This window comes from Alosa sapidissima, chromosome 4 (genome assembly GCF_018492685.1).
Source record: "Alosa sapidissima isolate fAloSap1 chromosome 4, fAloSap1.pri, whole genome shotgun sequence".
NCBI lineage: Eukaryota > Metazoa > Chordata > Actinopteri > Clupeiformes > Clupeidae > Alosa > Alosa sapidissima.
Window position 1 is genome coordinate 23,484,810 of NC_055960.1, and position 15,363 is coordinate 23,500,172.

Below are 15,363 nucleotides of genomic sequence, written 5' to 3' on the forward strand. Positions count from 1 at the left end.
CTTCCTTTTGTCAAATAAAGAATCTACCAGTACTTTCCCTTTAAAACAGCATTCTGACAAAACTCACTTCTTGAAGAGGGAGACAGGGGAGGGGTTGACTGAAAATGAAAATACCCAAACAATCCAGCTTAATATATAGCTATACAGTATATTGAATTAAAATAATATAAACTCATGCTTTGCACATTTTTACATTAGTATAAAAATATAAGACATAGTTACATCAATCTGACAGTTCTACCTGAACTAAAATACAAAAAAGTGTGAGAGAAGGCAGACACCAGATATTTTGAAAGAGGACATCATTGCATATGATTGTATAATTCTCTTTCTTATTCAGTCTTTGAATCCATTCTACAATGCCACTTTACCAATGACAGTCATATATGTCAGTGACATTTGCTGTTTAATTCCAGACTTCACTCCAGAACTGTCTTATTACTACACACATCCTTGGTTTCTGGACCCACACACTTCCAGCTTGTTGAAGAAAAAACTCATTCAGTCATGAAGCTACCCTCTCCTCATCTCCTGATCTGCTGACAGCTGTGCCATCGGTCAGTCCTTTGTAAATGTCCGTAGGGTCAGGCAGGTTCCTAAGGTGGTGCCTCCCGCCACGCACTCTCAAAACGCCACCAATATGTAGTCTCTCTTTGAGTGGGCTGTCCAGAGCATTCTACTTGGAGTGCTTTTATCTCTCTCTTTATAAAAGGAACACAACTGGAAAATCTTTAAAGGGAAGAGGAAAATGCTTGCAAAGGTCAACTTCCAGAGAGGTCTCCCTGGGTAGTTTTAAATGCCTGGTTGCCTGGGTAGTTTCCAATGTCATGGAGAATCTCCCCTTTACAAATCAAACAAACAAAAACAATTAATCAAGCATTCACAAATATAGGAGATCAAAAATGATAACATTTTTGGGCAATAACAAGGGCAGCTACACAGCTGTAGCTTTTGAATCACAAAATGCATTCTTTATAAAAAAAAAACTCTTTTCCTGTCTAGTGACAAATGCACGGCAGTGACTTTTAACAAAGTATGTGTTTGTGCTGGATTTCCTTTGTAGATTGTCTCTATCTTCTTGAACTGATTAGGCATTCAGACCAGTGGACTATCTACAATTAGAAAGATGTGTCTGATTCTCTGGAGACTTCTCTGGAGTGCTTTTGCCTCAAGCCAAGAGGAATTTGAAATAGGCTTAACTGTTCAGAAATCTGGAATGTGGAAGTTGAACTGCTAAACTAACCCACAAAGCACATGTTTAACAACTTCAGAAATCTATATAAAACCAGGGCTTTTTATGCACCTGTTCTTGTGGTGACATTGGTCATATTTCTAAAGTCAATTAAACAGTAGTCAATATCATGTCTGTGTCAACAGATTCCGGTTAAAAGTACCCTCTGTGGGTTTTTATCTGAGATTCAGATTTTGGCATACAGGTGTGAGACTAGCATCACAACACTATCAAACTGGTGAAATCATATCTTGACACTCAACAAGACAAACTAGTGGTCTTCTTGGTGTTGACAAGCACTGTGCACTGCACATGGTGGTTATGTAACAGTGATGCTTACCTTCCCTTGCAGAAGGCTGTGCACTCAGAGTCCACCTGCTGTGCACACACACAGCGCTGTGAGCTTGCGTGTGAGGAGTCGGAGGTCAAGGCTGAGCGCCGCACCCGCTGGGAGCCTCTGTAGCTGGACATGCCGTACGGCACGGTCCGTCTGGCAACACCAAAGCACAGGGAGGAAACACCGGTCAATCTACTGCCGCCAGTCAAGCCAGAAAGCCAAAAAGCACTTATAAACTGGGTTATACAAACACATAATAAGAGCTGAAAGAAGTCATGAAAAAACCCTGAACCAAAAGAGGGTTCGTTTTGGTTTTATTGAGTGAGACATTAAATTGAGTGTGGCTTTGAGACTATTTCTTGCAATAAAATCTGTTTAGGTCCTATGTAGGTGAATAATGAAGTATGAATGGACCACTAGGCCAGACAGTGTAGTTATGTTCATACACTAACTTAACCATCCAGAGGACACCTCAAACAGGAATAATTAAGTGTGCTTGCAAAGCAGCACACTTATTGTTCTTCTTAAGTTTTATTATTATTCCCGTCTCCCTAATTTTTTGTCAGCTCTAGCGCCTAGGCCCTTTGAGACAGAGACACTGTTCCAACTTTAAAATGTCCGGTCAGTACCGGTGTAAGTTGCTCGCGAAGATGACGTCAGGTGGGTATGTCGTTCGTCCACCATATTGGATTGAACAGAAAGCGAAACTAAAGCGAAACTAAAACTAAGGTCACAAATTTGGTCCGAACGCCACGAAACTTGACGTACATTATCCTTGGACCAAGCCTCACAAAAGTTACCAGAAGGATTTTTGATTTTCGAAAGCGTTTGCCTGTCACAGCCAAACGAAATCGGCGGCGAAGCTCCGAAACAGGAAGTCGTCCATATCTCAGGAACAGTCACATATCGATACCAAATTTTGCATTTGAACTCGGGACTCCAATGTGAGGGTGCATAAGCTAAAAAAAAGAGAAAACATTCCAAAAGTTTCCAGCATTTGGCAAACCACCCACCTGTATTTGGTAACTTTCACCTTCCACATTTGCAGTTGTACATCTATCACATTGCCTTCCAAGTATGCACAATGTCTCCGGGCAACCTTGCCCAATCATGAAATCCTTGGGATAGTATGGACTTACGAACTGAATGGTAAGGAGAACATTAGCTATTTATTGCTGACGTATTACAGTTATTTTCACATTGAGGGGTATTCAAATTAAATTTTTCATTATTGTTAAATATCATGATGGGAGAGTATTATTAAAAATGTTACAAGTATGCAAATGCATATGTTTACGGGCATTTAGGTTTTACTGTGTTGTTTTGTTGTAAAGACATGCAAGGCATTCTGGGCCATGTAATGAGTGGTCGGCAGCACTCCATACGTATTAATATGAATAGGTGTTTCTGTAAACCTAGGGACAATAAACAGCTATCTCTGTCACAAAAACGAGCTGGTAATCGCTCATTGAAGAGGGAACTATGATAAAAAGATTGTTTTCCTAAAAGCATGGAGTTGACGAAAGAATAAGCAGGAAATGTCACGTTAATGTTAAATAGCCTACATCTGAATGCTAGGTGGCAACGTTGTATTACATTTCACTAAATAAGTGTGAGCTTCACAAGTAAGGAAGGTGCAAATATTATGTAATTTATCATGGGAAATTATTGGAAATGTTATTTCTTGTTTATTCTATTTGCAAACCACACACATCCATTAGTAAACACACGTACACTTTTAATACCTTGAAAAGACTCTCATTTTGTTTATTTGATGTTGCCTAGCAACGCAGCCTTCATAGCAAAGATTCTAGAACAGAGCTTCAGAGAGACACGTTTTGAATTTGTGGCCAAGTACCTAAAATATCGGTTTCCATGTGTATGTGCTGGATGGTGTGCTTCCTTTATGAAAGTAAGTGTTTTATAGAGTTACAGACATAATGAGTCATGTTGTAGTGGTCAAGAAGTGGCGGAGAAGCATGCTAAGCAGAGATTTAGTATCATTCATTTCTTGTGTGGCTACTAGCTAGCTATAGGGAGGAGATGTATGTTGCTAATTGGGATTTATGTTGTTTAGCGTAATGCCATGGTCATTTGATATGAGATGCTTGCACTCCTAACTTCGTCACTTAACTTTAGGACTGCGTTCACCTAACTTTAGGACTGCTATTTATCACTTTAGCCCTAAAAGTAGCACCTAAGTCTGTGACAGCTTAAAAGAAGTTGCGAGGACTCCTAACTCCTAACGCGATGTTTTGAAATGCTCTACTATTGTGTACAGGAGCTTCCAATCGCGAGGGAACTTGCATTGTAGGCATAACTAAGGGATGCAATAACACCACCAACAACCAAAACTAGCCTACTCATTGTCAACAGAAAGGTGATGAAATATACAGAGACAAGTCAAGAAATATAGTGCAATGTAGACAGTAGTATACAGTTGATTTACAGACGGTGGTGAGTAATATGAAGTATTCCTTTATTCTGAGATACATCTGAGATAGGCTACATCAATAGGCTCTCAAAACAACCCCAGGCTCACAAAACAATCCGAAACAGACATAAGGTCTTTATAGAGCAAATCCATATAGATTATTTGCCAAATAAACCAGTAAAACCATTTGTGGGATGGAATATATAACATTCACACTCATAGCTCATATTTTTTTAAATAAATCAGTGAAAAAGTATCCTGACAAACAAGCAGCTTTTTAATGCCTTGGTCATATTTCATAATTTCAATTCCTCTGTAGGTTACCTGATAGCCCAGTTTGAGAGGCGCAAGACGCGTGACATTATTTATTTTTGCAGCCAATCACTGCTGTCATTTTATTTTATTGATTTGATCTCAGTCATAGAAGCTAAATTTGAAGGCAGGCCAAAGGTAAAATCCAACGAACCGCATTCAACCCGCAAGCCAATAGTTGAATAGCCCTCTCCTAGAGCTTTTGAGATATTGCCACTGCTCCAACTGCCGGAAATGCAGTCTAGTTAACAATTTTCTTTCAAACAAAAAAGGGTTTGAGCCATAAAATTACCTCACCCTTATGGTCCTCCCAGTAGGGTTTTCTAAACTACTCACGCTGAGTATGACACCAAACACACAAAACTGAAACCAAAACTTTGCTCGGCAGCCTCAACATCACAACTCCTGCTGAGTTTATAGGTCAGCCTATTAAACTGGAGACGTCCATACACATGCTTCTGTGAAACCAGCAGAGCATTCTGGATTTTGTCTTTCAACCGTACATCTATCATCTGAATCAATAAACTGATGACTACCACAGACAAATAATTGAGATGCATGTGTTTACATGCACAAGGCTCATGTAACAATTACATAAAGAAGCTGAAAGGCAAGCAGAGAGGTTGTTAAATGCATACTGTTATGTAACATGTTCATGGAGTCTTTAGTCATGTACTGTAGGCACTATAAAACTCTGTTTTACATATGGTTTTATAGATGTGATATAGTGCTAATTATAATAGAGATAACTGTTTTATGACTACTACACTGAAAAGACTATTTAAGAACTGTGCTTTGAACTTAGTTGTACTGTACAATAAAATAGCCATTTACTGAAGATACTGTTGTTTTGATAATCAGCTTATATTATGACTGCGTGTTAACGGGCATTAGGTTTCTTGAGGTACAGAGAGACCTTAATAGCATTCGCTTTGGTGGTAAACCAGTTTGCTGCCAAGATTCCACTGAGATTGTTATATTCTTTAAACTACAACCAGAAAGTGTTTAAAGATATTTCTATCAACTTTTATATTATAAAATCCTAAAACTAGACTTGACTAGAGCATGGAACAAACCAGGAGAGTAAACCAGGCAGATTTGGGAGAAAATCGGGCTCATTCCGTCAAATTAATTTCTTAAATGTGAGGGGAAAACGTGTCTTATTTCACTTAATGGAAGAAAAATCTCTCCACCTTGGAGGAGATACTTGATTGTGCGATTCCAACCACAGTCCCTCTGGAATGGTGCATTTTTGCCAGAGAAATAATGACAAAATTAGTAGGACATATCAATCAATCAAACTTCTAATACACCCCAGTTGTATTGCATGGATGACTCCAAATACTGTGATCAATCCCAGATTTCCTCTGGGAATTTCTATTTCTTCACTTTATTTCATGTAAACCACACGAATATTGGTTCTTTATTCAATATCCTCAAACTCAACAGTGTGAATATGTCAATTAATAGCATTGAGAATATGCCAGCCACTCCAGACTGGGATTCTAATGGGTGTCCCGTACGTGCTCAATGATTTACTGTCCTCAATTTGACTGTTTGTCTTTCATTTGGAGGAGCCTGGGAGGAGAAAGCCGTCTGGACTGAACATGGTGCAGGTAAAGGAGGCACATTCCTCTGGGCTCTGCACCACTAATGCAAGGACAAGGAGGAAGCATGTCTTAAGACCTCAAAGGGGGTCAGAGGCATCCGCAGGGCGTTTTTTCTCCATGGTTAACAGAGAAAATAGAGGTGACCGTGGACATGTGTGTGTGTGTGTGTGGGGGGGGGGGGGGGGGGGTTGGCTGGCATTCCCTGCTTGAACTGCTGAAATATGATTCACACACTCAGGCAGATTTCTTTCTGAATGACATACAGAGGCTTTACATAGACAAGAAGGGGGCATGGTGTGAGAACCCAAGACAATAATACACATCAGTGATATTACCATCTTGCTCAGCAGCAAGGCTTTTTCTAAAAGACTACATCATTCACCCTGGATACTCCCGACAGTGAAAGTCCACTTGAAGCATGTGACATACTCCTTGTGCTAAAAGCAATGAAAAATCTAGAACTCTTGATTTCAGTTTCAATGGAGGAAACACCATTCTAGGCCAAAGTTATTCACACCATATGGGAATCCACAACAGAGGCTGTTACACTCCGTAAAACTGGGAGCTCACACCCAGAGACCTCCCCACTGGCTCATCTGTGAAGACTTACTCTGGCAATCATCCTGTCAAGACAGGATTCCTTTGATCTCTGACCCACCCTGTCTGAATTCCTCTTCACTCTGATCAACTCACAACATAAGAATTAAGTAGCACGCTTGGTACTTTTTGAAAACGATTTAGCTCAGTTAAAGGTGCTCTAAGCGATGCTGGGTAACGTCACTCCTGTTGACTTTCAAACAAAACAGAGAGCTAGCTCGCTACTTTCTCCCCCTACCTCCTGTGCTGCTCCCGTGCAATTGAAATTCTCAATACTCCTAAATGCGCATCTCGTCTGTGATTTGCTGGAACAGTTTGTTATGTTTTTATGGGCTAGGTTTGCCCAGGTTGTTTTTGTTGCCGTTTTTGGAGCCTGGGCTGTCCACAGAGATCAATGTTTTTGTATTCAGGACACAGTCAGCTAGCAGTTGGTTAGGTAATGTTTGCAGTAAGTGACATAAAATGTTTTAGCCTAAAAAATGTGTGGCATCGCTTAGAGCACCTTTAAGTAGGGTATTATTTAAGTCATCTTTCTCAACATGAAATTTGGGTGGAATCACTCACTACTTCTTGCATAAGCATGGACCGAGAAAGACCTAGAAAACAATATAGTATGTACTGTGTAGCCTTCAACATCCTCAAACATCTAATAGACAAGATAATTCACAGTAAAATCACAAGAAGATGACTATGATGATTTAATGGGTCACGTCGGCTCAAGACACCACATGTGTGAAATGAAAAGGGGCTTAAGATTGCAAACTGTGTCCAATTTGAGGTGAACGATTCAACAGAGCACTTCTTCACATTCTAGTCTCCAAACTCCAAAAGCTTGACAGGATAAGTGATGGGTTCTGGTGATGATGCACATACATGGCACCATAAAGTCTGTATCAGCATCTTGCAGAGTGAAACAAACACACACACACACACAGTGTCCTTATTTGTTCGCCTTCGCCAGTATGTCTACAGGCTTCTCTGTAAGCAATAATGTCCATGTCATGACAGCAATAGCAGTAATTGTGTCAATGCAATCAAACATGGTCTGAGTCGTGCTACATCAGCAAATCCATCTTCAGGCTACTGTAACTATCCACAAATGTACACTACGTTTTTCAATAAACATTCAATTTCAATTCAAGCATCTCAAAATAAATAACTGTTGTTGGTCCAATGACATAAAGAAGGTCTTTGGATTTGTTTATGAATAAATCATGATTTGCTTTAAATTTGTTGCAGTACAGTTTTTGTGTTGAAGGAGTGAACATAATAAATAATAATGTACAGCAGTTAGCACATTGTTCATAATCCTGAATAGTGTTTACAGAATGTTTCAGGAATATTAATGTTGATTTCTTAACTCTAACCATTTGGATTTTTTGGACAGTGCTATCTTTTGACACAGTAAAGGGTCATTTAAGGCAATCACAGTTAACATGATGAAGTACACCTGTTATCAAGTATGTCACATTTCCTATATTAGTCCAGATACTCTTAAGGATACCCTGCTGTTTCTGTCCATAACAAATGCTCTTCTGAAGTCTGTATTAGTCATCCCTGACTTATCTTGACATTAATGTGGTAATCATCATCCTCTTCCAAAATACATCACAGCCCCAGATTTGTGAAAGAAAGAAAGGCCAGTTAAACACTAACAGGCCCACAGTTGTGCAAACAGTCCAATAATGTTTGTCTGAAACAACAACACAACACAACACGCTGACATTGCTTCAAAAGCTAATTTGTAAGGCTCTATGCTGAAAACGAAAGCCTCTCTTGGGAGGCAAATAGAGTGTGAAGTGGCACATTTTCAATGTTGAGTTTGTGGAACACCCAACCAGGTGTTTTCCTGCATCTGGTCTCATCATGTAGGAAGCTGAACTTGTGTCTGGTTTGTGTCTATAAAACTGAGTCAATAAAAATTAAAAGGCACCCTTTTCTGAAACATTTTGCTGCTGTTGTCACTTCCACAATTCACAATACGTGCTTCATTGCCTGGATACGCTCCATCAGGATTTGGAATTGGTTGAGTAGTGTAGCAAATGGGTCCAACCAAAAATTGCTCTACAATCATGAGATTGTCCAGCTCAAACTCTAACTGCAACTATTAGACAAAGGGGACATTTTCTAAAAAACATTCAATCCATCTGTTGGACACCTTAAAGTAATGGCTTCAAACACATTTTGATGGCACACTGACAAACAAAAAGGAAAATGGACTCTCTGACATTGTCGATGCATGCCCTGCACTGTGCATCGTTGTTGTCACCGGTAGGAGCATGACCATTCTCTCTCCTTCCCAACAGATGGTTTGTAATATAGCTTGGCTACTTTTAATGTTATGTCTAATAAGAAGTTGTAAATGATGCTGTCACCTCATGGTCTTTTGGTTGAGAAAAAAAGAAAGGAAGAGACAGAGGCAAAAAACAAGCAGAAACAGATCAGTTCAATCATCCAGTGGCAAAACCCTACCAATTAGAATTGCCTCTCCGTAGGATAAGATCATATGATTACTGGGCTTCTGAGTAGCCAATCAGAGCAGGTAGTAATCTGTCTGCCAACAGTCAGTCACGGTGTGTCACAGTGTATCACGGCGTGTGTTGTGTAGTGTGTGTGGAGAAATGTAGCCAGTATCCTGAGAAGTTGTGCTTTCAATTCCCCGCTGCCACCATTGTGCCCTTGAGGAAGGCACTTAACACCAAAGTAGCCTTTGTAATAATTGACATATGTAGGATAACAGCGTCAGCCAAAAGAATAAGTGAGTAAACAACTGATACATGTAAGCATGGCTATCCTGTTATAATATATCAACAGGAATTCAGCAGCAGGCCCATCAGTTCGTCTCCCTTAAGTTAACGTACATCTATATATCAACTTAGATATCAACCATTTAGCTTGCTATCAAACACCTGAACCAATAAAGTCAATAAACAAACACCAATAAAGCCATTTACTCATGTCTTCTACATTTCCCAAATGCCTAGGAAAGAAATAGTTTTGACAAGGATAAACTTACTCTGGCGTGTTGATCCAGATAATGTCCAAGTGGCAGTAATACACGCACTCCTTGTCTTTGTATGTGTAACACGTACACCGCTTGGCTCGTCTTTTGGGCCCTGACAGCTCACACGAAAGGCACGTGGGGCCCCCGGCATCGGTGGGCCCGGGAGATGTCGTGGACTTCACAGCTGAGCTCCTTGAAGGTACGCCTGGCTGCACTGCATCAATCTCACTCTCCTGATTCTCATCTTGTCGTAAAGGAGGAAAACCTAAAAAAAATAGGAATCAAAATTATTATAACAACCAATAAATGATTACAGCATGTCATTAACTATTCAGGCAATATGAGCTATTCGTCTACTTTGTTTTATCATATTCTGTGATTAAACCAAATAATTGTACAGATTTCAGTTATACCTTTCTGAAAAATCTAAACTGTGAGGTCTAATTTCTTCTGCACAGCTGAGGTAGCCTGGGTGAACCCAGACGAACTTACCAAATTTGAATTTGCTCTGCAGGCTTGTCTGGGTTCACCCAGGCTACAGCTGATGCTGATAACTGCATTTTTTCAGACTTACAACGGTTATACCAGCGATTATGACGTCAAACAATTGGTTTAAACCTAAGGTGGCAGCGTAGATGGGACCATTGAATTCACTTTTTCTTGAATGTACTCTCTCGCTGCGCAAACTCACACCATAGGCGATTTGCAGTCAGCCGACCTCACATGCAAAGTCATTTACCCGAGTGGCTTGTCAAGAGTCCGCACACAGTGTTGCCATTGTACATGCTCTGTGTGGACTAAAATCCTGTCAACACCGTAGTCAAGCGACAGTAAATTCTCCTTTCACTCTCCTTTGTGTAACGTTATTAATCAATGTTTAATTTGTGTTTTGCCTCTAGCGTCGCTCATCAAAGCGTTTCATCAAAGTAGCATCATTGGCTTTTAATTATTTATTTTTTTATTACGCGCGGTTGTGAAAGCCCTGTGAAAACACGAGAGGCATGTCGGATGTTCATCTCACCATGAACATCACGTATATATTAACAAAAAAGAGGAAATATCGGAACGTTTAGACATAGACTGTGACTCATTTTTAACCTACATGTATTCTACACTAACCGAAATTCCAGAATTTGACGGACGGTATTGTGGTGCGAAAATGTGGACACGCGGAAATGCAGAAGCTGAGTTTCCATTACAGCTTTGCGCAAAATAAAAGCGATATTTGCCGAAATTCGACAAAGCACTATAGCAAATGGTCGGTGTTTCCATTATGTGATGCAGTGCGATTGAACATGGGTGTTATCTTCTCGTGATAGTCATTATAGATTAATGTGACAACGGATTTCCCAAAATCTGACAAGTTTTGACAGTTTATCTTCAATTGCATCCACCAAAATCCGTGACATTTCAACTGAGGGAGTCAAAGGGAGAAAACAAGCGAAACCATTCGTTGGCCGTGTGACAATTCTGGGAGGACATAGTCCATGCTTGCATTTTGATACTGCTTAGAGTAGACTTGCACTAAACTACCTCAAACCAACTCAAAATAATCCAATCATTAGACCGCACAAAACGCGCCACCTTTTTGAATGCGTTTAGTGCCTGGCTCATGTGATCACCTAAATGCGAAAAACATGTTTCCATTGCACTTTTGCGATATAGAGATATTTCGATACGCCTGATAAAACACTTCATACGAGCGTAAAAACTTTGTTGCGACATTTGCGTGTTCCCATTACTCGCTTTCAGGGCTGCCAACTTTTCAAAAAACCTTGGAGTGAGATTTGGTGGGGCCAACCAAAATTTTGCTGCGGAATTTTTTTTTTGGCTCGTTCAGCATTATACCGTACAGTAAAAAAAAAGTACATTGGTTCTCAGGTGTAGGGACCAGGGTCCCAGAGTTAAATTAACATTGGTATCAAAGGGATCTAGCCTAATGCTAGGACCATGGGCGATGGAGGCATTCTGAAAGTGGGTGGGACATTTCAGTGGGGGGTATGGGGGTCCTCCCCCAGAATATTTTTTTTGGACTAGATGCAATTTCCTGAATTCTGGTACATTTTACCAGGTTATTTAGATACTTCTATATAACAAAATAAAGCTAGCCTACGAAATGAATAAAAACTAAATCATGCATAATTTAAAAATAACTCAATATATAGGCTACTTGGCTACGCAATAAGGTTTCCATTACAGCACTGCGGACGTTCAATGAACGCATGAAAGCGGATAAAGTAAATTAAATATCAAACTAAAGCGAAAATGTCATGCTTTTGAAGGCCTACCATTGTGCAGTCTAGCTGTGGTTAGTGACGTGATGCTGTTAATGGGGAGTTTTACATAAACCTATAGGTTATTATTTATTTGGCGTACAAACAGCACTGGTATTTCGCACGGCAATAGTGGGGGGGTCCAAACTAACAATTTTAAAAAGTGGGTGCGTGTTTTGTAAGAATTTAAGAAATGTTTGTATATTTTAACTTTTAAATGCATCAATCTGGTGCACTTTTAAAAATAAATTCAGAGGTCAGACTTGCTTATTTTTATGGAAATATTTGTGCTGTAGGGCCTAGCCTAAGCTATTTTGCACTTCAGAATTATACGTAACCATGCATACACAGGTGGAATAGTTATGGTGATATTGCAATAAGTTCACAACCACAAAAACATATGGTCCATTTCACAGTTCAGAAATGTTCAGCACTCCATGAAATTATGCAGAAGTGGTCACCTGTGTTTTTCAGCTAGTTCATTTAAGATAATATATTGGTCATTGTAATGGCCATAGCCTACAGGCTATTCCTTTTTCAGGATGTACCCATATCTGCATGATGTGAAGGTTTGCATATGGCTTATGTCAGGCTTTATATCAATATTTGTGTCTCCTTATTTGATTTTCTTTATATTTTTGCATTAATGTCACTAGAAAGCATGGCAATATAAATATATTCATTTATCTGTGTAAGTGGGATTGGCTGGAACCTGACAATATAAGAACCATGATAGTGGGATAATCTACTGAGCAATTTACAAAAATGTATGTAGGCCTACTGACAAATAGTTTACATTAGAATACATTATAATTTCGCCCCAATGAGGCTATGTAGAAATGTGTTGCAAAAACAGAGGCATGCTTTATATCCTCGTATTCGGTACAGTTTGCTGTTTATTGTGATATTAGGTTTGCCACATGTTGTGTGAAGGGTTAGTGAGATACTACAACCGAGAGTAATGGGTGTGCACTGTGTGCAAAATGCAAATATGATTAGCCTAAATTGCACGTCGGTTCAATGATAATTTTCTCGCGAACCATTTATCACAGCAACTTGGCGCTAATATCATTGGAAAGCATAGATTCCGCTCGTTCACATGATGTGTGATATCATGTATAGGTTTAGTTTAGTTGAACCTAATCTGCCAGGTATTTGACCTACCACGTTGACACTTCAGCGTGAAAAATACTCAAAGCATAGGCCTACCTGAAGCCGAGGGAATGCGCCTGGGATGGCTTTTGAAGTAGCATCGCAAATGAGAGAAATTTTAGAAAATTCCACAGACAGGGGGTGCTCTTGAACCCTCTCACCGTCTCTGAAAGCATAACCGTGGCTCAACAGGTAGATCTATAGGCTAAACTCATTTTTCAGGCATCTGACCGACCGGGTTGACACTTCAGCGTGAGAAATCGTGGGTGTGGCGTGTGAGTGTGTGAAACTAATCAAATGCGTGTGTCTCACGGCCAATGCGTGAGAGTTGGCAGCTATGCCGCTTTTCATTTCGCATTTTAGATTTGCCCATTTTCAGGGTTAATGGAAACGCACCTTGTCATACCTTAAAAATCTTCTGATGAGTTTTTGTTTTGTAACGCTGTCCACACATGCATTTTCGTGACTCAGACCACTGCATAAAATACAAACTTTTACTCCAGGTTTAGGCTACTTATTCTTCCACGCGTGTGCGGGAAAGCGGGCGGCCATAGACTCGTCAGTTTCAGACAGTAACCCCTGCTACGACACGGACAGTGCACTGGGCATATACTTTCATTGTCCGACCACACAATCTGTCATGTCAGTCTTATGTAATCGCATCTCGGTTACTTCAACTTGCAAAGTGCAAATCACTTTTATGGTGTAGCAACATTGACGTGGCATTTAATTTCAATGGCATTTGATTTCTTTTACATAGGCTACTTAACACACAAGAACAATGCTGAAGACAACGGCAATAGTTAGGCTATGCAAAGGATAATATTGATAAACACGTGCTTTCAGACAGTTTTAGTAGCCTAGGCTAAATAGCCTATCAATCTTCTGAGCACTTGTCGACTTGGCTGCAATACAACGAAATCTTTTCGCTTGCGTAAAACGGGAGTAGCACGAGACCCATCAATCTGACTGAGGCTGAATTGATATCATCTGTGATAACACAATTACATTAATTGTAAAATAGGCCTACTGAGAATGACAAAGCACATAGGCTACATTAAATATTCAGTCCAGGTAATGTCACCTAGGTTGGCAATTAGTAGCTTTTCAACAGAACGTATGAGGGTGTTCGAGGCAATCCTCTCCTATATGCGCATTAAAACTCAAGTAGGCTACATGTCCACGTTTTGTATCCACTGTCGACCCAGTATTTCACACACGTCCGGAAAGGGATCAGAAGTGTAGGGTTTGTTGTTTGCATCCTCTACAACTTGCATCCACGTCCGTGCCATCCTAAAATCGACGCGTTTCACAGCCAACTGGTAGGCTACCTTTGGGGGTTTCAAACTTACCATTTGCATAAGCTGCTGATAGTCCAACAAGAAACAAAATGCACAAATCCATTAAAGCAACTTTAGCCATTCCACAGTAGATCCAAATATGCGTCGTAGTAAAAATGTCAGTCGTAGAACCGGGTAAGTCACGACTATAAAGTCAGTAATAAACTGTAGACTTCAAGACATCCATCAACAAGGTGTTTCACACTGCGCGCACTGGATTGTTGACATTTGCCATTTGACATTGTTATGTCTGAAGCATAAAGCAGTTTTCATCACGAGTAATCAGACACCAACGCGTGTAGTAGCTTCTGACTCTGCGCGCAAGGTGGAGAGCAAAAACTGACATGCTTAGTTTTCCGTCCTGGTCTTTATACGCCGTGACTAGCGTAATGCATTCACTACAAAGCACCACCCGCTGGTTCGAGCGCAGATGGTTCATAGAGGGAGCACTCTCGCGCAACCCAATCCGTTTGGTCTGACACATTTTTAATTACCCAACAGGTTGTATTAGTTGACATTCCATGTACAACTTAAGATTCATATGAAGATTCCCATTTACTCATATTTACATTTTTAGAAGCGAACACAGAACACTGTGTTGAACATAGCCTACACACTCTAACTAATCAAAAGACTATACAAGGCCATAAAGCTTAAAAACAAAGGAAAGTCTGAATTATGCAATTCGCCATTGATTTCTCCTTTCAAAGAACTTTCTCTTTTGAGGAGGAGAAGAAATGATCTAGTGAAGCCCTTTCTGAAGGCTCTTTGACACGGCAGGAGCTTCTGTAGTGCCACTTACTCACTCACATGTGTAATGAGCCATAATGAGAGCACTTGTCTTGAACGAGGGGGGGGGGGGGGGAGTCTGATTTTAAGAGGAGCTCTCTAAGATGGAATTCATTATGGGCCAAAAGAGAGAATTTATAGCACAGCTCATATGCATGGTAAATGATAAGAACTATGAGTGTGGTTTTCTTTACCAAGGATGTCTGGGTGAGTGATAGTTCGGAAAAATAAAATGTTCACCACTGTAATACAGTTACAGTAATCCTCTCTGGCAGAGTTGGTGA

At 40.1% G+C, this 15,363-nt stretch overlaps 1 protein-coding gene across 2 annotated transcripts; it reads right to left on the reverse strand.

Annotated features, from left to right (window-relative positions):
* Positions 1 to 310: 310 nt before the first annotated feature.
* Positions 311 to 15,121, reverse strand: LOC121707716 (endothelin-3). 2 transcript variants are annotated; one of them, XM_042090459.1, is made up of 4 exons: positions 14,303 to 15,121; positions 9,538 to 9,790; positions 1,572 to 1,721; positions 311 to 841 (listed from the first exon to the last, which is right to left on the reverse strand). In XM_042090459.1, exons 1-4 carry the CDS (start codon positions 14,370 to 14,372, stop codon positions 826 to 828), a joined length of 489 nt encoding a protein of 162 aa, XP_041946393.1. In that variant the 5' UTR covers positions 14,373 to 15,121; the 3' UTR covers positions 311 to 825. The 2 variants fall into 2 exon arrangements, 1 of the variants encoding a protein (XP_041946393.1); XR_006031385.1 differs by lacking the exons at positions 311 to 841; positions 1,572 to 1,721; positions 14,303 to 15,121 and adding exons at positions 7,207 to 7,421; positions 9,939 to 10,083.
* Between the last annotated feature and the right edge of the window lie 242 nt (positions 15,122 to 15,363).